The 25478-nt window shown below is 37.5% G+C and overlaps 1 protein-coding gene across 10 annotated transcripts in view; it reads right to left on the reverse strand.

Moving 5' to 3' along the window:
- PAN3 (poly(A) specific ribonuclease subunit PAN3) overlaps window positions 1-25478 on the reverse strand; it is a 122878-nt gene that overhangs the window by 16239 nt on the left and 81161 nt on the right. For 7 of the 10 annotated variants that reach the window (XR_008700978.1, XR_008700977.1, XM_055542470.1 and 4 more), the window contains 9 exons: window positions 15554-15801; window positions 14274-14330; window positions 12957-13061; window positions 12152-12209; window positions 8891-9052; window positions 8038-8154; window positions 7849-7950; window positions 4080-4245; window positions 2593-2683 (listed from right to left, as the gene is read on the reverse strand). Coding sequence is in view for 8 of the 10 variants with exons in the window: in XM_055542470.1 (XP_055398445.1) it covers window positions 2593-2683; window positions 4080-4245; window positions 7849-7950; window positions 8038-8154; window positions 8891-9052; window positions 12152-12209; window positions 12957-13061; window positions 14274-14330; window positions 15554-15801 (1106 nt within the window). In the remaining 2 variants the exon portion in view is untranslated. The remainder of the gene's footprint in view (window positions 1-2592; window positions 2684-4079; window positions 4246-7848; window positions 7951-8037; window positions 8155-8890; window positions 9053-12151; window positions 12210-12956; window positions 13062-14273; window positions 14331-15553; window positions 15802-25478) is intronic. The other 3 variants (XM_055542471.1, XM_055542474.1, XM_055542473.1) reach the window with 1 other exon arrangement.

The raw sequence follows: 25478 nt of genomic DNA on the forward strand, positions 1-25478 counted from the left end.
CCCCTATTACAAGACAGGAAAACAGGAAAACAAAAGCACAAAATAGCTGAAGGACTATATGGGTTTAGGAAGTCAGTCCATCTGATTCTGAGTACATCTGCCACCTTTCTGAAGCTGACTCAAGGTGGGAATACCCACCTAGAAATGAAGTATACACATCACATAATCCAGACTAAATCAGAACTGATTTTTTCAAATAAAAGAGGTTAATGAAGTCCTGCTCGACAGAGACATTGTAATGTCATTAAGCGCTCAGTAACTCTCCTTTCCTTATTCTCAGCTAAATAGTGTTCCATTTGTTATTTTTGCTTCTTACCTCCATCTGGCTTTTCCCCCCATTTGTTGAATTCTGGAGGCTTTCCCCCCAACTCATTTTCAGTTTCTTCCTGATTCTTGACTTCTTGATTTTTCTCTGATTCTATCTATGGCTCTACTTATGTCCATTTTACTGAAAGTCAGTCTCTATTCACGTGTCTGAAACAGACTATGAAAAATAGACTACAAGAAACAATACACTCCTTTCTCATGTACCCTCTTCTCTGTAAAATCATAACCCCCCCCACTAGGAACTACCATTAATTCTCTCCTTTACCTTACTTATATAAGCTCTATGGAAAATCCATATATACACCCACTCCAAAAAAAAGAAAGGAAACCTGATACAATCTTTGCCTTTGAAAAATAAAGGGAGGCTGACAATTGGTTGAAAGTAGCCCAAGTTTATGAATGGGGGCAGCTCCTAACCTACCAATCAGTTGGCCCAAATGCTTACTTTACAGTTGTTCGTTTTGAAACTCTGGAATTGTTTTTTCTTATGAAGTGTGGTTTTTCAAGGTAACTAACGATATAATCCAAAACATAAAGGACATTCGAAAATAAATGGAAAACACCCCTGCTGTGATACTTACAGAAAAACAAAATCAAACTAGTCTTATCTTTCACTAGAAATTAAAAAGAAAAAGGAACTATTCAGAATAGAGAGGAATGAAGAGGTACCATGAGGCTGCACATAAACAACACAACACCAGTTCTGTGGACAGAGGGTTTCCTAATACTTGCAATAGAGGCTGATGGCACTGATTCTAAATAATGTCTAATTTCTCTCCCAAAGTTTAGTATTATTTTCTTGAATATATAAAGATCACTAGTATTTTAACAGTCAATAATCAGTCACTTTCAGAAGCTCAAAGAATATGAAGGAAAATTTTCAGAGCCAATTAGTTAGGCACTAAGTATAAGACAGATGATAAGCAGGAAAGTAGCTAAGAAACAACCAACCAGGATAAGAAAGAGGGAGCAAATTCCCCTCTGCAGAAGAAAGCTGCTAGCGGTGGGGGCTGGGTGAGGATGGGAGGGACTGGAGGGTAGCCAGATTCTTCCACATAGAGCCCACTAGATGGCGCTACCAACCAGAACAGCTTGGCAGCTGCTGGGGTAGGTGGGCCAGAGCAGAGGGGAAGGAAGCTTATATAGAGGCTGCAAACAACTGAACACGACAAGAGGAGTCGCTCTAAGTCTGGGTACTATGCTGTCCACTGTCCAGCAGCAAAGGAAGAGGTTTAAGCATGAACTAACCGGAATATCACACACTACTTACACTTTAATTCTCATCCTGGACTTTTCTTTTTGTTCTAAATTTGTCTCAATTTTAATAAAGCAAACTAAAATCTTTCAAAGATTTAAAGAAAATAAAATGAAATGAGAAGGACAGTGGGAAGGTAAGGTATTTTCCTTGTTTCTCCATGTAAATAAGAGATTTTGCCTTACATCAAATCTCCCTAAGTTAATAAATGTTCAGAAACACCAAAAACTGCTTACATGAAAACAAACAAACAAATACTGTCTTAAAATGACAACTGCACATCCTCCAAAAAATATGAATACAAACAGAATGACATGAAATACTGACTTTAAATAGCTATATCACTTGCACAAAGTAAAAAGGCAAAAGCAGTCACACTGTAAGCTCCTTGCAGAGGTGGATTCTTACCTATGCCTTTCATTAATCAAGAAGTATGAATGAAATAGCTAAGAACACAATGGAACCTCAGTCCACAATATTACGATAAAGTCAGACTATAACTGAATTCTACTAATGTACAAGAAGTGAGTGATAGGTTTTGATTAAGGAAAAGAAAACGAATCCTTTAGAAAATAGCTATATAACACCTTTCCTTTGAAAATAAAAGTTTTGGATTGACAGTGGGACAACTGTAAAAGTAAATGCAACAGGTGTGATTTTAACATACTAAAAGTGAAAACTAAGTAAAATGTCATATACTGTATTTCATTCAGCTAGTTAGGGCTCTAATCTATGCTGAGGAGAAATTTCCTAGTCATATAAATGTATTGTCATTTGAACAACTAGTCTCTGACACTGTCACTAATTCTGTACATTACAACTTCTAAGGGCGCTACACTGAACACACCATAGTGATTAAGAAATGCACGTTCCAAGGCTGCATAGAGACCACCCCCAGAATAAACTGAAATCTACATGTAAAACTCTGAAATGCTTTTAAAATAAAAAAATTTATCTTAAAAAAAATTCAAGCCATAAGTTATTAAGTAAATATGTTAATTCTTACTCACCTGGTATTGAGCCATTAATGCCAATGGATTATTATTCTGACTGTTATCAAATGTTAAAACATCAAAAACTCCAACACAATTTACTCGCAACCTTTAAAGATCAGAAAATTTAGAGAGAATAATTAAAATGAGACTTTTGAAAATTTACATACTAGTGGAAACTGAACATTTCTTATGATACTGGGAAGGATCTCAGCATCCTGGCCAGTCCCTCCACCTGCCCTACCCCCATGTAACCCCTGCCAGTCACCACGTTAGAGATAATGTCACAGACTTCAAGTGACAGGCCTTTGGTTGTGAAAGCCAGGAATGGATAAAGCCAGGACTGCAACTTGCGCTTTTTGAGTACCAGGTCACTGCTTCTTTTCCCAAAACCTAGCTGCTGCTTTACTAGTTACGCATGAAAAGAGAACCAGTTAGCTTCTTAACAGGTGATGAAGATGTGCTAGGCATGTTCAAAGCATTTTACATGTATTAATTAATTTGGTCCTCTCAATAATCTTATGAGGCAGGTACCTTACAAATACGTAAAATGGAGATAACAATAGCACCTGTCTCATAGATTGCTGAACACACAAGTAACTTGCTGTTAGTTAAGTAATCAGCAGAGCCAGGACATGAAACCAGGTAACCTGGTACTAAGACCTTGAGCTCCTGATGCTATGCTGCCCAAGACAAGTCTCAAAATTTCAACAACTCAAATCAAACACTGGTAAAGTTAAGGTCTCTGTAAAACCACCGATTCTCAAAGCATGAAACCCAATCAGCAGCAACAGCATCAATCGCCTGCTAGTTAGAAATGCAAATTCCCAGGCCTCGCCCCAGACTTCATGAATGGGAACTCTGGGGGTGTAGCCCAACAGGCTGTGCTGAATATGCCTCTCGAGATTATGGGGACTCATGTCAAAATCTGAGACTGACAGTTGTACATATGAAACTTGTACTGACACTGCTTGATATACCCCCAACCCTAACCATACACAGAGAAGGCAATGGCACCCCACTCCAGTACTCTTGCCTAGAAAATCCCATGGATGGAGGAGCCTGGTAGGCTGCAGTCCATAGGGTCACTAAGAGTCGGACACAACTGAGCGACTTCATTTTCACTTTTCACTTTCAGGCATTGGAGAAGGAAATGGCAACCCACTCCAGTGTTCTTGCCTGGAGAATCCCAGGGATGGGGGAGCCTGGTGGGCTGCCTTCTATGAGCTCACACAGAGTTGGACACGACTGAAGTGACTTAGCAGCAGCTAACCATACATACCTCCCAAACCCCTACAAGATCTTGGTTAATAACAACGCATTTTATTACAAACTCAGCATGTAAAAAAAAAAAAAAAAAACTTACAAATGAACTCAAAGTCACAGCAGTTCTTCTGGATGGAATATATGAAAAGGTAGAATTAAAACAAATCGTCATGCTATGTTTACTAAGCTGTCATAGGTTAGATGATTGATAAAGAAGCCAGAGTTCAAAATGCCAGTACCTTGTTTTGCCAGTTATCAGAATCTTTGTTGGGTCCATAACGCGACATGCCAAACCTGCTGTATGAATGGTACGCAGTGCAGAACTCAGCTGGACAATATATGCCCAAATAAGAGATTCTGGCAACAATCCAGCATGCTGTCTGGGCAACGGGCCATCATGTTGACCTATAAACACACAAAAAATGGCACTTTCATGTAATTAACTAAAAGACTAAAACATGCAGATCAAAAAGAATTCAAGAAACAAACCCAGATTTTCTTATGTATGATATCACACCTCAGTCCTCTACTGCCAGCAGTAAGCGCTCTCACTGAGCTTCTCTTTTCTGTGACCACTATAATTATTGCACAGCAGACAAAAATTATTAAAGTAAGAACTTCTCATTAATTGTGAACCAAGTTCTAATTAAAAACAGGAACCAAAGGGATTATTTTTCTTAAACTGTGGTTAAACCTTGTCTCTATTACTGCTCAGGTGTGTGGGAACTATTCTTTCCATGGCTTGAGGGAAACAAAAGTCGCCACCAACATCTCTGTGGAGTGTTCTCTTATTGTCCTTACGCTGCCCAGCCTCTACTATTACAACCACATCCAATTAACAGAAAACATAAATGTAAAATACTGAATGTCACTTATGCCACTTATGGGTAGTAATGCTGAAGCATAAAAATAATCCAGTCTACCATGAAAAGTAATCCTTTTGATTCTATCAACCTTGTAAGGGCTTCTTGATACAATTTTCTGGGTCACTGTTAATCAAGAGAAAAGGGGCCTCATAAATGTAATCTAGATTCTGTAATTATTTCAGGGAACATGACCTTATAAATCCAAGTATTCAAATGGTTGTAAACAAACCTTTTCTGAATCAGTTACAAAAACAACAAAGTTAAATGGTTAACTGTGATGCTAATAAACAGCTCTTATGTCTTGAGACAAAATTTCCAGGGAAGAACACAATACAAAATTCAAAAACTGCTAGCCCTCAAATTTAGACAGAATTGAAGATAATACCATCTGGAAAACCATGTTAAATGACTCAAAAAGTAGCTCTAGTAATATATGTCAAGACAACGTCAAAGACAACCAGGAAGCGGTCAAATAAAGCTATTTACTAAGTGTGGTTTTTTGGGTTCCAAAATCACTGCAGATGGTGATTGCAGCCATGAAATTAAAAGACACTTACTCCTTGGAAGGAAAAGTTATGACCAACCTAGATAGCATATTAAAAAGCAGAGACATTACTTTGTCAACAAAGGTCCGTCTAGTCACGGCTATGGTTTTTCCAGTAGTCATGTATGGATGTAAGAGTTGGACTATAAAGAAGGCTGAGCACCAAAGAATTGATGCTTTTGAACTGTGGTGTTGGAGAGACTCTTGAGAGTCCCTTGGACTGCAAGGAGATCCAACCAGTCCATCCTAAACGAGATCAGTCCTGGGTGTTCACTGGAAGGACTGATGTTGAAGCTGAAACTCCACTACTTTGGCCACCTGATGCGAAGAGCTGACTCAGCGGAAAAGACCCTGATGCTGGGAAAGATTGAGGGCAGGAGGAGAAGGGGACAACAGAGGATGAGATGGTTGGATGGCATCACTGACTCAATTGACATGGGTTTGGGTAGACTCTGGGAGTTGGTGATGGACAGGGAGGCCTGGTGTGCTGTGGTTCATGGAATCGCAAAGAGTCGGATACGACTGAGCAACTGAACTGAATAGGGGAAAAAAATATTTGTAGCAAATACACTGCATACTTTATGCCAGATTCAATCTAGTTACTTTACCCACATTATGTCATTTTAAACCTTTTACCACAATCCCTATAAGGTATGCTATTATTATTCCCACTCTCTTATTAGTATTACTAATCTCTTTTAACATGCTATCTTTTGTTTTAAATTAACAAATTATATAGTATAAGAAAGCATTATACTTCCATCTATGTCTCTACAAGTTTATACAAACATTGGCTCTTTTTTCCTTCATTTTCAATATTCATACTGGGAAAACAGAGAGTATAAATTGCTATAAATTAAAGTATATATGGTACATTTAAAGGAGTTAATACCATCAAACAATACTTTCAAATACTAGAAAATGAACTGATTTCTAAGAAAATGTAAACATACCAAATAATCAAACACCAAAAGCAGAATTAAGATTTAAAAAAAAAGAAAAAACTAAAAAGGAGTGCTATAAATCAGTGGTTCTCAACAGGGGTCAACTTTGCCACCTCAGAAACATTTGGCAGTGTCTGAAGATATTTTTGGTGTCACAACGGGAGGAGGGAGTTGCTACTGGTATCCAGCGGGTACACGGTAGGGATGCTGCTAAACACCCAGCAAGGCAGAGAATGGCCCTACAAAAATAATTAATCCAGCCCCAAATGTCAACAGTGCTGAGGCTGAGAAACCCAGCTATAAATTAAAGCCAACAGTCATTTCACAGCTGTTGTTACTAAAATAAATGAACAACTACAGCTATATTTCTCTATAGGAAAAGTTATACCACATCCCTTTGAACAACATTATGTGTGTGCTACAGATGACATGGCAAAAGGAAAAAAATGACCACACTCTGAGACCAGATTTTTAATGCAAAACAGCCATGTAACCACAGCTTGCTTCTTTCAACTGTCAGAAAGCAAAGTTACAAGCAAACAGAAATAATATATTTTATCTATAATGCCAGGCAGACTCCAGTCTTCTCTCTCCTTGCTTTCTCTCAGGATACATTGAGGAAAATCTTGAACAAAAACCTCAGCATAAAGGGTAACACTTTCCTGCCCCCAAATAAGAAAATGATACATACATTTTCCTTCCCCCAAAACAAACTAATTAAGAGACATCGCAAAATGAATTTACTTTAACTCTGAAATGATTTACCCTTCAATAAGCATTTGTTAGAATGTAATTACAATGTTTTAGTTCTTTGCAATATATGAACAATAAAACAATTCTTTAGATACTAAACAAAGAAAATAGTCCCCATTTAAGTAAAAGTTACCTGAAAATTTATTTTGAAGTCCCTTTAGTAACACAGAATCCTATCTTAAAGCAAAATATTTGTTCAGGGAAATAATTACATAAATAACAGAGAATCACACGGGACTATGTAAGAGAGACAAAACAAACCAAGACAAGAAAGAAATGTCAAGAGACTCATAATGATGATGCTTTGGGTGCTGAAGTTACAGGAATTATTTTTCAATTTAATGCATTTTCCAAACCATTTTACTCAGAAAGCATTACATTTTTTAAAGAAAAAACAAGAGGAAAAAAACTTTTATCGTATTCTCAGCTACTTAAATTTCAGATTTTTTTTAAATTTTATTTTATTTTATTTTTAAACTTTACATAATTGTATTAGTTTTGCCAAATATCAAAATGAATCCACCACAGGTATACATGTGTTCTCCATCCTGAACCCTCCTCCCTCCTCCCTCCCCATTCCATCCCTCTGGGTCATCCCAGTGCACCAGCCCCAAGCATCCAGTATCGTGCATCGAACCTGGACTGGCAACTCGTTTTAAAATTTCAGATATTTACATCAGTTTTTCGTAACCCATCTTCATCTCCATCTACACATAACACATTATTTCCTAACTTATTACACACTGACTCCATTTCTTTAAAGTATTTCTTTTTAAAATGCAATATGGTCTTTAAACTGAATGATTATAGGGCTAAACTTACAAGTACTTTAAAACACAAAACTACTCTTTCACAGAGCAAAGGCTTTGTCAAACCCAGCTTTCTTGCATCATCTCCTTACCCCACTTTCTCTTTGTGAAATAGGCATCCGCGTTGGGGTCATTGAAGTGTCTGCTCATCATGGTCTCTCCTCCAGCATGGAAATCATATGCAAACACAAGAGCTTGAAATAAAACACAAACGCTCATTACTGTAACCTAGCTTCCAACAATGAAGCCCACCAGCAGAGAGACAATTACAAGTCACTCACAAGGCTCTGAGAAAGCTTTAGTGGTAAATACTTCACGCAAGGTTACAATATTTGAGTGCTGAATTTTTTTCCACATATCGACTAATACCATGCACTTTGTGTTAACAAGACGAAAACCTGAAAAAGAGAACATTTTCTGCTTAACAGGAAATGACATCTCCCCCTTATTTCCCCAAAACGTGCCAAAAGAGCCATTTTATACATCCCTTGTTGCTGTTTAGTTGCTAAATCGTGTCCAACTCTTTTGGGACCCCATGGACTACAGCCAATCAAGCTCCTCTGTCCATTGAATTCTCCCAGCAAGAGTGCTGGAATGGGTTGCCATTTCCTTCTCCAGAGGATCTTTCCAACCCAAGCCTCCTGCACTGACAGGCAGATTCTTTACCACTGAGCCACCTGGGAAGCCCAATATATCCCTTACTGCTGCGGCTGCTGCTAAGTCGCTTCAGTCGTGTCCGACTCTGTGCAACCCCATAGACGGCAGCCCACCAGGCTCCCCGTCCCTGGGATTCTCCAGGCAAGAACACTGGAGTGGGCTGCCATTTCCTTCTCCAATGCAGGAAAGTGAAAAGTGAAAGTGAAGTCTCTCAGTCGTGTCCGACTCTTAGCGACCCCATGGACTACAGCCTACCAGGCTCCTCCATCCATGGGATTTTCCAGGCAAGAGTACTGGAGTGGGGTGCCATTGCCTTCTCCGAATATATCCCTTATGAGATACTAATTTCCAAATGAAACAATAAATGTATTTATTATCCTTTAAATTCATGTTAATTAAAAAAACTCATTCAGGAATATCTGAATAATCTCAGCCTCAATAATATGCTCCTAAAAGAGAATAAATTATCTTCCTTACCATGTATCCTCCGAAGGCAATAAGGCAGATCATCTTTGCTATTTACAGCTTTGTAGCAGGATGTAATGTATCCAAAATTACTTGATTTCTGTATCCGGTTGGGTGGTGGCAGTGGCTCTAGAGGAAACAGGCTATGGTAGCTGTCAACTTCTGTTGGGACTGCTAGAGTAATTCATAAGAAGATGACTTTAGCTTGCAGACACTCATAAATCTCTCAGATCTCAAAGAAATAAAGAAGAAACCAAATTCACAAACGACTGATATCAAACACTCTGTATTCTAGAAGAGTGTCAAGATTCATAGTGTGTCCATTCTATAGGGCACACCAGTCTCACAATCAATAAAAATAGACATAACACAACAAAAGAACTAGATTTCATGAACTCAAAAATATTTATCTTTGGTAACAGCACAACTCTTGTTTCTCAGCTCTTAGAAACAATTTGGATTATCACTTATAAATATTAAACTTTCCAATGGTATCTTATTTGTCTTTCCCTAATCGTCAATGATGTTCAACATTTCTTCATAATTTTTGGTTGTATAAATGTCCACTTTCTTGAAATGCCTATTCCTATTTTTGGCCACTTTTCAGTTTTGTTTTTAAGGCTCTTACCAATTTGTGGCTTTAATTTTCTTTTCTTTGTCAAACATGTAAACATCTTCTAAGCTTTCTCTACTATAGATATCTTTGGGTTGTTTTTAACTTTAATTCAATAAAATTTATCAGTGTTTCAAGAGTCAACAAACTTTGCCTCCAGTATAGGAAATCTTTCCCTACTGAAACATTAAATTTATTCATATATATTTCATAGCATGAGTTTTAAAGCTTTGTATTATCATTTAGAGATATTACACATTTTGTTTTAGACATCTAAATTCTTAATCTATCTGGAGTCAGTTTTTGCATGTGGTTTGAGATGCTACAACTGTAATAATACAATCTTCTACCATAAAGAAAACCATTTTCCCCAGTGCTTTCCAGCCACCTGTGTCACTTCTCCCTAGCCTGTTCCAGTAGTCAATCTGTCTAGCCCAGTGCCATTACCACACCACTGCAGGGACTACAGACTCAAGCCAAGCCTGCCCTCCCCACACACCAGAACCCTAATCACAATCTTCAGAGTGTTGCAGGGAGTCTTCGACCTTCACTTTCTGATAAATTCTATCATATACTACGAAAAGCTCTGTTATGTGCAATATAATTTTAAAAAAAGAAAGACACAAAGACCAAACCTTGATTAGAAGTGAACTTTCAGCCAATCTCCCAACCTTCCAGGGAGGGAAGAAAAGCTGAAGACTGAATTAACTGCCAAGAGCCAAAGATGTAATCAACATGCCCCGACAACAAAACATCCATAAAGACTCCTCAGCAGTGGGATTCAGAGAGCTCACAGTTGGTGGGCATGATGCGGCACTGAGAGGGTGGCACACTGGGGAGGGCAAGGAGGTCCCCACCCCCATACCCAGCCCCCACATGTCTCTTGCATGTGGCTGTTCCCTGAGTTGTACCCTTTATAATAAGCCAGTAATAGTTCATACAGTGTCTTCCCGAGTTCTGTGAGTCATCCCAGCTTATTACCAAACCTGAGGGCATCCAGTAGAAACCCCCAAATTTGTAGTTGCCCAGACAGAAGTTTGAGTAGCTTAGGTACCCCATTTCAGCTGACATATGAGGCAGGTGTGGTCTTATGGGATTGAACCTTTCCTTAACAATTAAATTGTTGGAACATGAAGCAGGTGTTAGTACTGTGAGTAAAAATAACTCATGTGCTTTGACTAAAATTGTCCTGAATCTGTAGATTACAAAAATTGATAATCATTATGTCTTCCTATTCATGAGTATAGTATTTCACTCTATATATTTACCCTCACTTTCATGCATTGTCTTGCCTGGAGAATCCCAGCAACGGGGGAGCCTGGTGGGCTGCCATCTATGGGGCTGCACAGAGTCGGACACGACTGAAGCAACTTAGCAGCAGCAGTAAATCTCCCTCACTGAGATGTTACATATCTTTTATTGTATTTATTTCTAGGTATTGATACTCTGAAACTACTGTAAATAGCATCTTCATTTTATTTATTTTTTATTTTTTACCCTGACTAGGGCCTCAAAGACAATGCTTGATAATAAGGAAAATTCTAATATGAACATTTCAAAGGCCATGACAGAAAAGTTTCCTGCCCATCTAAAGTGGAAAAGATCAGTCTTGAAACATAATAGCCAGACATACTCCTTTGAATTCTTTAGCAGTCAAGAAGATACACAGGTGACTGTGCTGAGTCCTTGATTACAACCAGGTATACTGAGATTCGGAGAAGGCAATGGCACCCCACTTCAGTACTCTTGCCTGGAAAATGCCATGGACGGAGGAGCCTGGAAGGCTGCAGTCCATGGGGTCGCTGAGGGTCGGACATGACTAAGCGACTTCACTTTCACTTTTCAGTTTTCACGCATTAGAGAAGGAAATGGCAACCCACTCCAGTGTTCTTGCCTGGAGAATCCCAGGGACGGGGGAGCCTGGTAGGTTGCCATCTATGGGGTTGTACAGAGTCGGACACGACTGAAGCGACTTAGCAGCAGCAGCAGCATACTGAGATTACTGCTACAGTAAATGTATTCCTGCTGTATTATTTATAAAGTTTTGCTAAAATAAACCACATTTAATCTTGCCTTTACAGAATAAGCTAGGGAAAGAGCTTTTAATGCTCTCTGAGAAACACTACAATTCAGCCAAAAAGAATATAGGTTTAAATCCTGATTTGGTCAGACAATTACTAGTCACTGACGTTAGAGGCAAGCTACTTAACCCGGCTGTTACCTTCAGTTTCCTCACAAACGAAACAGAGGTGATAATATTAGCAAGTACACCACAGGAGCTTAGCAAAGAAAAAACTTACACACAGAAAGCCTTAGTACAGGGGCATGCCACAGTCTCAATAATAACTACAACAATCACTCCTACTTAAGTACCTATACTTTGTCAGGTTTCAAAAGATAACATTCTAGTACACAGTGAGATAAATCACAGTGGAAATTCTAAAACTGCCTATTTTTTGGATAAACTAGAATCTCGTCACATGTAGACTTATTTGAAAAACTCTAGATGACCAATGGCATCTTGGAATTCTTAACTAGATTTCAAACAAATACATTCATTAAAGAGTAATTAATTAGCTGGCTTACAGCATAAAAACTGTGGGACTACGTAAGGATTATACTCTTCTTTAAAAGGAAGGATCAATCAACTTGCATTTTACCTGGCATATCAGCTTGATCGATTTGAGCCATTGTTATTAAATGTCTGTTTATCAGCTCCTAAGAAAAGAAAATAAGTTCATTTACATCTAAACACAGCTTCTGAAATATGGACTTTTTATTGTAACTGACTAGCATAACCATTAATAGTTTTGGCATGTGCACTTTTCAATACTAATATCGTGAAATAACATTTCCAATACTGGAAAAATGTCTAAATTCCAGTCCCAGGTAGACCCGCCCGTAACTCGAGCTGGTTTCAAGTAGCAGTGTCACAGCCCAGAGCCTACAGCGAGCTCTGTGGTCAAGAGTTCACTCCACAAACAATATTCTGGGGGTGCAACTTACTTCTGTGAAATAAAAACATTTCTGAGGATTTAAGAGTAAAATAAAATCCTACATATCAAGTAATATGTGTTTAACAACAACAAAATTAAATTATTTTATAAAACCTACTTTGTAGAAAATTTTGAGCTTTCTTAAAATGTTCTTTTCTAGGCCAAATTATTTATTAGCTAACAACTACAGATATTAGCAAAAATCTGTTTAGAGATCAGAAATCATTTAAATTATTTTACACACTTCAGAGGCTTTTCAATGCACAGGATATGAGGTGCAAAATGGTGGTCCATTTAAATAGCTATTCTATGTTTCGTATTACCTGCAAATGTCTTGATAAACACGTTTCCTTAAATAAATACATCAATTAGAACTCATAAACTCTATCTGCTTCAGTACAGCATATCTAATTAAATAATACAATTTGAAAGGAGCTCTGTTGTTTCTCCAGTTCTTCTGAAAGCGTACCTGTCGCAGTTCATCAGCCATGAAGAAGGAAGGTGCGTTTGCTTTTGGCTGCATATAAGCAACGTGAGGTGCAGTTGGAGGATAGATGTGGTAGTTAGGAAATACCTAAAAGATAGGGAAGGGGAAAATAGAATGATCAATTTTTCTCAACTGATAAGCTTTATCATTACTGTGATAAACTTCTAATCTTTAAATGACAGTGATAAATTGATACTTTTAATCTTTATATGACAGTGAATTAAAGAGAATTCACTCAGAGAATAGCTGTTATCAGCACACTTTCTAAATGAATTCAGTTTTAAAATCTTTATTGGAATAATCTATTTTTTAAACTCTAATAAGAAAGGAGACATTTCTTCAGATATGGTAAAATTTTACCTCCAATGAGAGGCACAAGTAGTTTTTTGCAAGTATTTTTAAACGGTAATTGGAAGAGAGGAAGAAAATAGATACTAAAGGTGCTTGGGAACAGTCAGAGCATGGAGTAACTCTGCCCTGGCCGCCCAGAGGAACTGCCCTCTGGAAGGGTCTCCTGCAGCCAAACTGAACAAAGTTGTTATCTAGATGCTTGTTAACACCTCAGACTAGAACAGGAAAGAGGACCAGCATCCTCTGGGTCAGCAGTGGAGGTGAACAGAAGGATGCGACAGAGTATGTACCTTCCAATCGAACTACAACAAAGCCACTAAACTCTACTGCCAGCCTCATGTCTTTGGATCCTTTCAACTGGGCTCTTCCCACCACCCTGCTTTCTTCCCATCTTCCTCTGCCTCTCCTTCCCTCCACTGGTCCACAGCACAAAATCAAAGTACACCCTAAAATATCTTCTATTTTATCCTTTCATATTTAAAGCTGAAACAAACCCTTTTTTTCTCTTTTAAAAATGAATTCAGCTGATTCCACTGCCCTCAGATGATTGTTCTGCTCTGGATCTCAAGCAGGAAGTGGTTTTGCAATACTTGAAAGGTTTCCTTTAACTACACCTGCAAGGAGAACAGCGCCTCCTTTCCCTGGCCGTGGTTTCCTTACATCAGGCAGTACAGTTGGGCTGAACTACCTCAGGTTTACCAGGAGTGTATTTTTAAGAGCTGTGTGAAGGGTAAAAACATTGTGAAAATGTGCCATGTATAATATCCACAGAAACAGCTGAGACAGTTTTGTGATAAAAGAATCTCTTTATAGGTTAAACTGAACTTTTTTCTACAAATGTGATAAAATAAAAATGTACGTAATTACAAAATATAATAACCCCCTCCCCAAAAGCAAAACATTGATGGAATTCTTACTTGAAAGAACCAAGGAAAGTCTCTACTCTACCTCAATTATTTGACCTTCTGCTCGGCAAGCTGTTCTGTGATAATTTTTGAAAGATCTCTGACCAAAAACAAAAACAGAACAAAAAACTATTAGCTGCTTAATTATTTTTTAGAAAGCATTTCACATGATTCACAAGTATTTCCATAAATGTTTTCACATTTATTTCTCAGACGGTGGTCACTTACAGTTGGGGGATCAGTCTCAGAGACACTAAGATTCAAGAGTCACAACACGAAGGCAGAACTAGGACTCTTAAAAGAGGAAAAATAAAAAGCTGTTCTCTTTCCACTCAAACTGTCTTTCAGTAAAATATGAAATGTAATCAACCAAAAATAAATCATTAATTTAATTTACAGGATCAAAATCTGCTTGCTTACTAAAATCCAAATATACTTTTCATATAAGCCTATTAGCTATGATTTTGTCCAATGTTTATGGTGTAGACCATCTTTCATATTTTAATGGAATCTGGCATTCTTATTCATGAGAGCTTCATCTACTACTTACTTTTCTATGGGTAAATAATTTCTGAACATGGACAAAATTACAAAACTGCAAAGGTACACCTTATGGAACATGACCTTCCCTCTCTGCCCGCTCCCCCCTTCTCACTGCAGTCCTTGGTGGCCCTTTGCCTACCTCTAACCAGGGCTCCCTGAACTCCTCCTTCGACCAGTGACCCACATTGGAGGCCTCCTATTGCCATGTGCTCCATCACCCTGAGTTCCAGCTATTAAATCACTGCCTCACCTTCCAAGTATTGACCATCAGTTTGCTTTCAGTCACTACTGTTAAGAAACCATCAACTTCTCTAACTTCTCACCAGAGGTGAGTCTACCTACACTTACAAACAAGTGTCAGCAAATGGCAATCACAGCTGGCACAAGTACTAGGGGATCCCTACAGCAAGACGTGCTGTAAAGTATTAAACTCGAGTGTGAATATACAACCAGATCTGTCCAAACCTAGAGTTATTATTGGGATTCCCTGGGGGGCTCAGATGGTAAAGAATCTGCCTACAGTGCAGGAGACCTGGGTTTAATCCCTGGGTCGGGAAGATCCCCTGGAGAAGGGAATGGCAACCCAAGAGGTTTTATTACTGTAGAAACAGATTACTTTGAAGAAATAAGAAGAGATTAGAATTATCATCTGAGTTAGAAATGAGTTACCTTTCCACATCACAGTAAAAAGATACAAGAGGGGGTAACCTCCTTGTCTCTCTCATTAATAAGCAGCTGCTCTAAGGGCCCTCTCTTCTCCCTTGTTTAAAGCACACGCACCATTCCACTCAAAGGTGCTGGAGTCGTGTCTGTATAAAAGTACGTCGTCCCACCAACGGTTTCCTTTTGGATCACTTGACCAGAAGATGGTGTCTGAGAAACAGGATTATTCCCGGGCGTAGAGGCACTAGAAGGCACCATATAATTTGCTGGATTTGGAGTGTGGCTTCTTCTTCTGGGGGCAGGAGAAGTATGTGGAGTGATCTTGGGGGAGTGAAGAGGAGAGGATCCAGCAGACAATGACATTCCTAAAGTAGACGGAAGAGTGAAAATTGGTTTTAGAGAAAAAAATCTGAAAACTAAAATGCAAATACTCATTTGGAAGAAAACATATTTAGCAAAATTCTCTAAGTGCAAGGAAAAAGACAATTTTATCTTGTCCTAGAGAAAGCTCTGATTAAAGCAAATGTAAAGAATTTCTTTTTTTCAAAAACAGTTAATTCCAAATAAATTAGGAAATTTACTGTAAGAATAAGTCTCCTCCATATCAAGGTTTACATGAGAAACAATAAAAATTATTAACTTAATAAATGAATTTAATTGAAAAATGACAAATAACTGTGACTATAAAATTATGCCTTTTATGAAAGTCTTTCTTTTATAAAAGGCAAAATTCCTTTTTTTGTAAAGAATCATTTAAAACTGTGGTTATTAACAATACAATTACCACATTTCCTAAAACATGATTTACTATGAAAAAAATCAAACTACTTAATGAGATTTATTAGATTTCTTTGGGCCAAATACATTTAACAGAATGGTTTGCAAAAGCAAAAGAAAACTTAGTCCTAGTTGAAATACATGGCAGCTTAAATATCGTATTTTTTTAAATCAAGAAGTATACTATTTTGATGCCTTTTGTCTTTAAATAGGCATACACTATAGTAGACAAATAAAATTTCTGCAGATGCATACTTAGGCCAACTGGTATTACTCTGTTCTTGAAAGTTTTACCTAAACACAACTAGTAAGAAAGCAATGTATGCACAGTATCCTCTATCATGAATTTACAGTGAAGAACGGGGAAGGACAACTGTCTTCACCCTTGAGGAGACTCCAGGCTAGCTGAGGAAGCAAGACCAGGTCACATGAGGAAGACACAAAATGACTCACAGAAACACTCAAATATAAACCAATATACCGCAAACTACATGAATAAATGCAGATGGAATGCAAATTAAGTAAAACCAGGTAGAGTTCATCAAAGGCTTAATGGAGGTGATCAGTTCTGAGCAGACTGAAAATAGTTTCTAGAGCTACAGTTACACTTTCTGGCAGGAAAAAAAAAAGTTTATCCAGAAATGATTTTCTGGCTATTTGGGGAATGATTGAAAACCTTCTTCACCTTTGGGATAATAGGCCATCTCATAATTCAAGAAAAAAGTTACCAAAATGCCTCTGGTCACAAAAATATGACTCATTAAGCAGGAGTATGAATTTAAAATACCAAGAATTCATAAAACATCAACACTGTTCTTTGAAAAGATGTAGGTAAACAAAAATAAAGTGAAAACTGAGATAATATTTATCTTTATTCTAGATAGCCCTCTGTACTTCCTATACAGTCCTGACATAATTATGTCACCTGCTTTTCTGAGCAACTAAGTGAGGTACGTCAGGTCACAAGCACCACAGTAGAGATTAGAATTTAGACATTGGGGGCTTTTTATCTGACCAAGGACAAATGTACGTAGCCAATAGCGAAGCCAGGCCTCAAACCCAAGTCTCCACACTTTCAACTTAACTCTTTCTGCTGTTAACACAATGTCTACTGTACTGACATTATAACTGGTCAAGAATTTGCAAATATGTCTTAACGTCTAAAACCCTTAAAAACGTATTTATAAGGAAACCAAGCTATTAAGATACAGGCTTATTTTAGGAGGAAAAAAAAAAAAAAAAAAAAAAACTGTTCCAGAGTTTTGCGTTTTCTTCTAACTCTGTATATTATACATTTAACTGTAGGTTAATCCATACTGTAAAAATTGGGAGGATTATTTTCAAAAGATAACTACTCCCCAATTATCGAGTATGAAACACATCTAGATAGGTTTCCTAAAGCTAATCTCTAAGCCTTTCCTAGATAATAAAGCTGGCCAAGTCACCAAAGAGTAAATTTGTTTACTACCTTCGAATTAAATAAACAGCAACAAATACAGCTACCAATTCTTAAGCACTTTCCATGTGTCAGGCGCTAAACAAAGTGCTTCACAAATACCAGCCTATTTAATCCTCACAAAGATCCTGTGAGGTAGGTATATCATAGTCACCTCACAGAGGAAGAAACTAACTTAAAAATAACTTTTAAAAATTTATTGTAAAGGCAAATATAGATTATTAAACAAAAGAATTAAGATTCAACCTCAGGTCGATCTGATTCCAAAGCCTGAACTCTTAGCCAATATCCAATACAGGTGCCCAGCACCTAAGTCTTATATAGGGGTACAAGTGAAACAAAAGGTAGACTCTCTCTTTAAGGCTAAATACGTGGAAAAAGATTACGAAAAACAAACTAGTAGAATTTACCAGTTGTAAGCAACAAGCTTTCTCTTAATTTTGTGGCTTTCTACTACAAAGTTTCAGCTCTGAAATTTGAGTTCATGTATCTGACCAGAAGCTGACTGGAATTATTTAAACACACACAAAACACAACATGCACAAATAGTAACAAGTATCACAACCCATAAGCAGAACAAGATAACTAAATTGTATGGTAAGCGAGAAATGAAATTTAACTTCTAAACTACAGAAACATCAAATCTAGTCGCAAAGGGCAAAGCTTTGTGGCACCAAAGTGTTTTACCAACATGTTACAGAACTGAGTAAAATATGCATATTATCTGCTTGATGAGAGTTTTTCTGTCTGGTATTGTGAAGACAATAACCACAACACAATACTAACTACCCACATACAGGACTATGAAAGAAAGTGAAGTCGCTCAGTTGTGTCTGACTCTTTGAAATCCCCATGGACTGCAGCATGCAAGGCTCCTCCATCTATAGGATTTTCCAGGCAAGAATACTGGAGTGGGTTGCATTTCGTTCTCCAATACAACACTATAGATGGCACAATGCAACAGAACATTACTACAGAAATGAGCAGTTAAAAACAGAGGTGAAACGAACAGATTTCATCTCTCACATGTAAATGTTCCTTTATAAGTTCCATCTATCCTTATACGGCGGGGTGGAGGCAGGGTGCTACTTGTGGTTATTACAAGTCTGCTAATAATTAGTTCTCAGTCACCGGAACACTTAGGCAAATACAGCAAAAGAGTGATGATACCATGAGAGACAATCCGGAAGAATGAAAATCTTGATTTAAAACAATAAGCTAATTAAAAAATATTTCATTTGTGTATTTATTTTTTGCATTACTTTTGTAATTCACTCCTAAAATGATATTTTGGTGACATTATATATAATAATTACACTATAATTTCTTATTAAGTGAATACACAAACTTAGATATTTAAATTATGCTATGATAAGCTAACTGCTTTAGAACATTTGAAAAAAATCCTTCTTAAAACAACCGAATTCAAATAAAAGTAAGGAACAAAACAGAAATGCTCACTGGATGGATTAACTAGAGCAATTAACAAAACAAAGGGAGATATAAAAAGTTCAAGCATAACTTATGAAGGCAAAAGTATCAGTGTTTCTGGAGGACATTATTCTATACCTGAAAATTCAAAAAAAAACAAAAAAAAGACTTTTGTAAATAATGACAGAATGCATTAAGTAAATGGCTCCAATATTAATATATACCAAATGAATATTTGGTCTTAAATACAAACATCCATTTAAGATAATGCTAAAATAAGCATTCTCTTTCCTCAACCCCAACCAAAATTATGAACACACAATATTGTGAGATAAAATATAATATCCACATTTTAAAACACAGCTGAAATAAAAAGAATAAAAACAGTAACTCCAAGAGCAAGAAATTAAGGCAAAATTATGAACTAGAGGTTATATCATGGGAACTCTGGAAAATCACATCCTAGGCCAGATACAGACTCTACAAGTTGAGGCTTTAATGTTCACAATGGCATATGAAACATGGCCTTTAGCACATAAAACGTGGAGAACGAAATTCAAATTCCAGTGTAAAGCTAGGAGTCTGGAAAAGCTGTACCATCAGTCCTGCTGGAGGAGAAAATGTCTACCCACCCGCCCACAGAGGCAAAAGGTAGTCTTGTCTGAGGAGAAGGCTGGGGTGGTGTCAAGAGAAATGAAAACCCAATCCCTGTACCCTGCACTGGGGCAGGAGAGAAAATTCCCAGGAGATTCCATGTTGGGGATCCTGGTGAGGGATGAGTATAAAATTTAAATTGCACTGGCAATGGACACCTGGATAAAGCACACACCAACTATTTCAAAAAACACATCTACAGTGCGTAACACACAGAGATCGATCTCTCTCTAGAAAATAACTCCACGTGAAGGAACTCCAAGAATGACGTGTGTACAATACTTGATCAACACCCTGAGAATCAGAACACACAGAACAATGAATCCCAGATAACAGAAACCTATAAAGGAGATTTTTTAAAATCTACAGCTAAAATGACTAAGGTCATGAAAAAAGTGATAAACATCTCACTCACAGACATACACACACACACACACACACACATCCCTGTTATTTGTTCTTCTTAAACAGAACTAGACTCGATAAGAGCAAAAAACATAACTATTAAAGGGAGAAAAAAAATTTAACAGATGAGTTAAATAGAAAAGTAGACATAATCAAAGACAAGAAAAGTAAACCAGACAAGAATCTAGAAATAAAGGTTAGAAAATATAGAAGACTGGTTAAGATACACAAAAGGTAGAATGAGTAGGTGAGTTTCCAGGACAAAAAAGACCAAGAATACTGGAGAAGCAACATTCAAAGAAAAGCTTTGGGATTTTCAAGAACTAAGAAATCCTCACTCAAGAAGTACTCAACAAGAGTTCTGAACAGAGTAAGTAAAGACAAACCTCTTGCAACCAATCAGGTGGAACTGTTGCATGCAAAAGACAGGGAAAAAACCCTAAAAATTATAAAACTTTGTGGAAAAAAGTGAAAGTTGCTCAGTGGTGCCCAACTCTTTGCAACCCCAAGGACTATACAGTCCATGGAATTCTCTAGGCCCGAATACTGGAGTGGGTAGCCATTCCCTTCTCCAGGGATCTTCCCAACCCAGGGACTGAACCCAGGTGTCTCGCACTGCAGGTGGATTACTTACCAGCTGAGGGTATTTTAAAAGGCCTGCAAAAAAGAACTGGAGAGAGAGCCCATGGTCATGGATAGAAAGACTATACTGAAATCTTAACGACCCTCTTCGATTCACCTAAAGATTCAATACAACTTCCCTGAAGGTGCCTGGCTGCTTCACGGATCCACAGTCTTCAAGGCTTTCCTCTCCTCTGGCACCCTCATCAACATCACTCCTTGTCATCAATGAGTTCTCTAGACCCCATCCTCACAGCAAATTCTAGGTCAACTTTCTGAAAAATTTTCTTACTCTATAAAAATTCTCTGGATGCTCGTATTTAAAAATTATTCCCAGCATTTTGTACTTTATCTTTCGCTGCCAGGAGCACACAATTCAAACTGTCTCTATGTAAGGAAGAACTGTGCCTCAGTCCTCTCTGCATTCCCAACTACACCCTCAATGGCACGGTGTTGGCACATAATACATTTGTCAAAAAGAAAGAAAGAGGTGAAAGTTTCATCTTCTTGGTACAGTGATAGCTATGATCAGGAAACGAGGAGTGCCACCACCAGAATTATCTGAGCGTAACAAGAAGTTGGGAGGAGAAAGCAAGAGTTCATGCTGTCAAGTGGCATAGATGCCAGTCGTCCCTATTTACAAGTAAACATCAAACAAGCAAATGCGAAAGAGAAAGAAGAATTTGAAAGAATTTGAGATGAAGGGCATTCTTCTGACGCAGCTGAGTATCTTTGCACTACTCTCTGCAGATCTCTGCAGCCTGGGTAAATCCAGATTACACTAGCATTTTAACTAAAATTGTAGATGCCGTTGTAACTCAAGTTGTTAACTTTATCAAAGTTCCAATAACCAAACTAAATGCTCAGCAATAAATTGTCATGTGTGGCTACACAAAGGCGAATGGTTTAGATTCGAAATCACCAAACTATATCTCCTATTGAACAGATGAATGAATTAAAGACAGAGGAAGCATCATCTTCTTAACAAGAGGGCCAACTCTAACCCCAAACAGGGCCTCATTTAAGAGAAAATCAGAATAAAGAATTTATAAGATCATAACCAGGAATATAAAAACCAAAGCAACTACTAAAAATATAATTCTTACTTAATGGATTTTTTTAAACCTAAGTCCCCAATCACACCCCCTCCCAAATAAGACAATGCACAGTGACAGCTCAAATAACAGACACTAAGTTTATACTCCTAAATTCTAACAGGACCTTAAACACGCAACAAATTAATAAATCCTTTTCCTTGACATTGCTTATGATGACTTAAAAGATGGGTATAAAAGGTCAACTCCAAAATTGAGCTCAGGGCGCCTTCTGCCCCTCCTGCCCCGACTTGCTCTTCAGTGATTTAGAAACAAACTTTACTTCTTAGTCCATTTCTATCACTAGCTGCTCTTAGTAGAAGGAGAAAGTGAGTTTAAAATAAGTGTTTAATTGTAATTATTGACAGTAAAAAGTCTGGAGTTATCTGCAATTCATACACCCTGTCAACCTCCAAGATGCTCTAGGTAGCTATACTATATACAGGACAGATTTCTACTGAATATTTCAGTAGGATATTTCTATTCTACTGAATAGAACTTCTAAAATAAAATGTTAAAAAGCTACAGAATAACGTCAGAAATGCGCTAAATTCTCCACGTGATGTCAACGACGATTGCATAAATAAACTGGTCTAAAATGTAATCCCTACAGTTTCTAAGTAAATTCAGAACAAAGTTTCTTGACTGGGGATCAGTAAGACCACACCCATGTTCAGAAACAGACTGAAACTGGAAAGACTCGGCACAGAGTTGCGCTCACGACCATGACTGACCATAGCAGCAGGTGCGTGTCCAGATCACAAGAGAACAGGGTCTAGGGGGGTTACCAGGGGGCTTCCTTACAGGTTCTTCTTCGTGAGGCGTCACTCTTCCTCCAGGAACACACATGCAATGATCTACTCAGGGAGGGCCACCAGAGACTCCAAGGTCCACCAGGCAACCAATGTCCTCATAGGTGACTGGTCACCCAAACACCCTCTGCCTAGCACCCACCAGAATCCCACACGCCCGGAAGGAAAGCACATGTGTAGCACAAACCACAGTGTTTGCACAAAGGGTCTAGGCACAGGAAACCACCCTCATCAGTTAGGGAACAGCGGGAACACGCCAACTCCAAGGTCCCAGACGTCAGCCTAGGGCCAACCTTGCAGGCAGGCTGTGTTAAGGACAGCAGTCTTCAGCCTGCTATCTTAACTCACTTCTGCACAGATACCCTGAGCTGTCTACCACAGTACAGTCACCACTTTTCTGTGGTAAACACTGTTATAGAGAAATATCAGGGAAAATGTGTTTCTCACATCTGAACATATGCCTCAAGGAAAAACAAGTAAGCTTTAAGTTAGGGCAATGGACTTATATTGATTCCACTATGTATGGCTCATACATACTGACAGAAATTATGTAACTAGCGATGTACACTCATGGCTAGGAAATACAGCAAAGAAAACTTAAATTTAGCTCATATAAAAAGGAGTTGAACCTATGTGTTTTATCAGCTCTCTTCTTCAGTACCTGAACTATCTAAACATACACAGTAAAAGAAAACATGTATGTTGTGGCTTATAATGAGATTTCAGCTACTAATAAATAGAAAAGGTTGCATGATATCATTAGTTGGCACATTTGTCTAGTACACTAAAATTATAGAAGCGATTCATAAGTTTACTTATTTAAAAATTAGAGGTATATGAAACAAAACTTTATTCTCAGTAAATAACTGCTGGACTTCCAGAGTAACCCTGGGCCCCACCCAGACTATGGTTTGGTGCACACATTAAAAAAACAGCTGCTTTCAACAAAAACTACGCACAGCTTTTGCCCCAAAAATTCTAGTTCTGGAAAGCAGCCTCAAGAAATAGTCTTAAATCCTGAAAGATATTTATAGCTACAATAAATGTATATATACCCAGAGCACATACATATATACTGACCATTAAATGGTAACACTGTAATTCAACATCTTAATAGATAAGTTTTTAAAAATTGAATGGCAATTTGAAGGTCAGAGAAAACACTATCAATCAATTGAAGTTTATTAAGGTGATAAGAGTGATTTTAGGGGAAAACAGCTCTTTAAAAGTGAAGTTCTCTGATATACACTAAAATTTCCCCATGACACAGTATTTAATTAAGAAACAAAAGCTGTTTGAGTACTTAATAACTTTACCTTAAAAAGCTTCTTTTAACTTTATGTTTTGAATAACCTTGAGCATGTTTATTTACATCAATATTAAAGTTATTGTTTTCATTGCCTTATAAATAAAAAATACATCATTAAAAATCCTAAACTCAAAAATCCTTAGTATTTTTGTTTAATGATAATCACTCCATTAAGTCTCACTTAAACAACTATTTAAATTAAAGATAAAAAGGAATCTACTTCATAAACTGCCAGTGGTTTGAGGAGAATGTTTTACGATTTCCAATTTTTAAGCCAGAAGTAGACCAAGCTTTTCCCCTCTTTCTACAAACTAAATAACTGGTGCCTGACAGAGCTTGGGCACATAAGCTCAGAGAAGGTAGAAATGAAGGTCGACTCTAGGTCCCTTGAACACTATTACAACCCACTGCAGCACTCCACACTGTTGAGTTTAACCGAAATTTAAATCCCTAAAAGTCATTAAAAAATAATACACCTAGAAGAAAAAGTTATGAGGAGGAAATGTGATTTAAGGCAGAAGAATTGCCAAATATCAGAACACATAAAATGTTAAAGAAGAGGAGGATGGTACACCAGGTTTAAAGCATTCATCTGTGCAAAGCTTCTGGATTCCTAGGGTAAGCCTCTAAATTCTACCATCAACCCTAAAGAGTTAGGTACTGTAAGAAGAAACAAGTCATACGAAGCTGTGCAGAACTGCTGAGGACAAGGGTGACTCAGAAAACCTCTGAGTTTAAAGACAATTAGAATTAAAGACCTGATTAGTGTTTTGGAAGAATCCTAGCAATACAGAAGTTTAAATTTTTTTTCTTGATTAAAGTTTTTTAAAATTTCTAATGATACTAATTTCTCTTCCCTTCCCTCAAAAGGCTATTATTACACTGACAGGGTGCATTTTATGAGACATGGCATCTAAGAATCCAGGGACTACCTGGCAATAAATAATCCTTCAAGATGTTGCCAGTAAGTTCTTAAAAAGTAAATATTGCTAAATTCTGTTTTGGGAACATTTTACCATCAATTTTAAGTTACAAACTCAGGTAAGAAAACTTTAAAAGTGGACCTAAGTAAATATTTAACCGAGACAACCATCACCTAGGCATGTCTGTATGTTAAATATGGATCTAATCCTCCAACAGACTGTACAAAATACAACAAACCCCACTATCCAAAAAGCAACAGGATTAGGACGTGAAAGCCAAGATAATACTAGTCTGTACAGTCTTTACTTCTTTCCCCATAAAAACTCCATCATTCAGTCAAATTCAGCTTTGCAGATAATTATCAAAACTGATTAAAATTTTATTAATCCAAAGTACCAGACTTAAGGTATTAATACTCATGCAACTAATGAACCTAAAGCTAAAATGTGTGAAAGCTCACTTAGCTAAAGCCCAATTTTTCACTCAGACATGATCAATGATCACTTGCATTTCTACCCTAAAAAATGAAAGATAATTTTACAATCAATTTAAATACTAA

Source organism: Bubalus kerabau, chromosome 12 (assembly GCF_029407905.1).
Source record: "Bubalus kerabau isolate K-KA32 ecotype Philippines breed swamp buffalo chromosome 12, PCC_UOA_SB_1v2, whole genome shotgun sequence".
NCBI classification, from domain to species: Eukaryota; Metazoa; Chordata; class Mammalia; order Artiodactyla; family Bovidae; genus Bubalus; species Bubalus kerabau.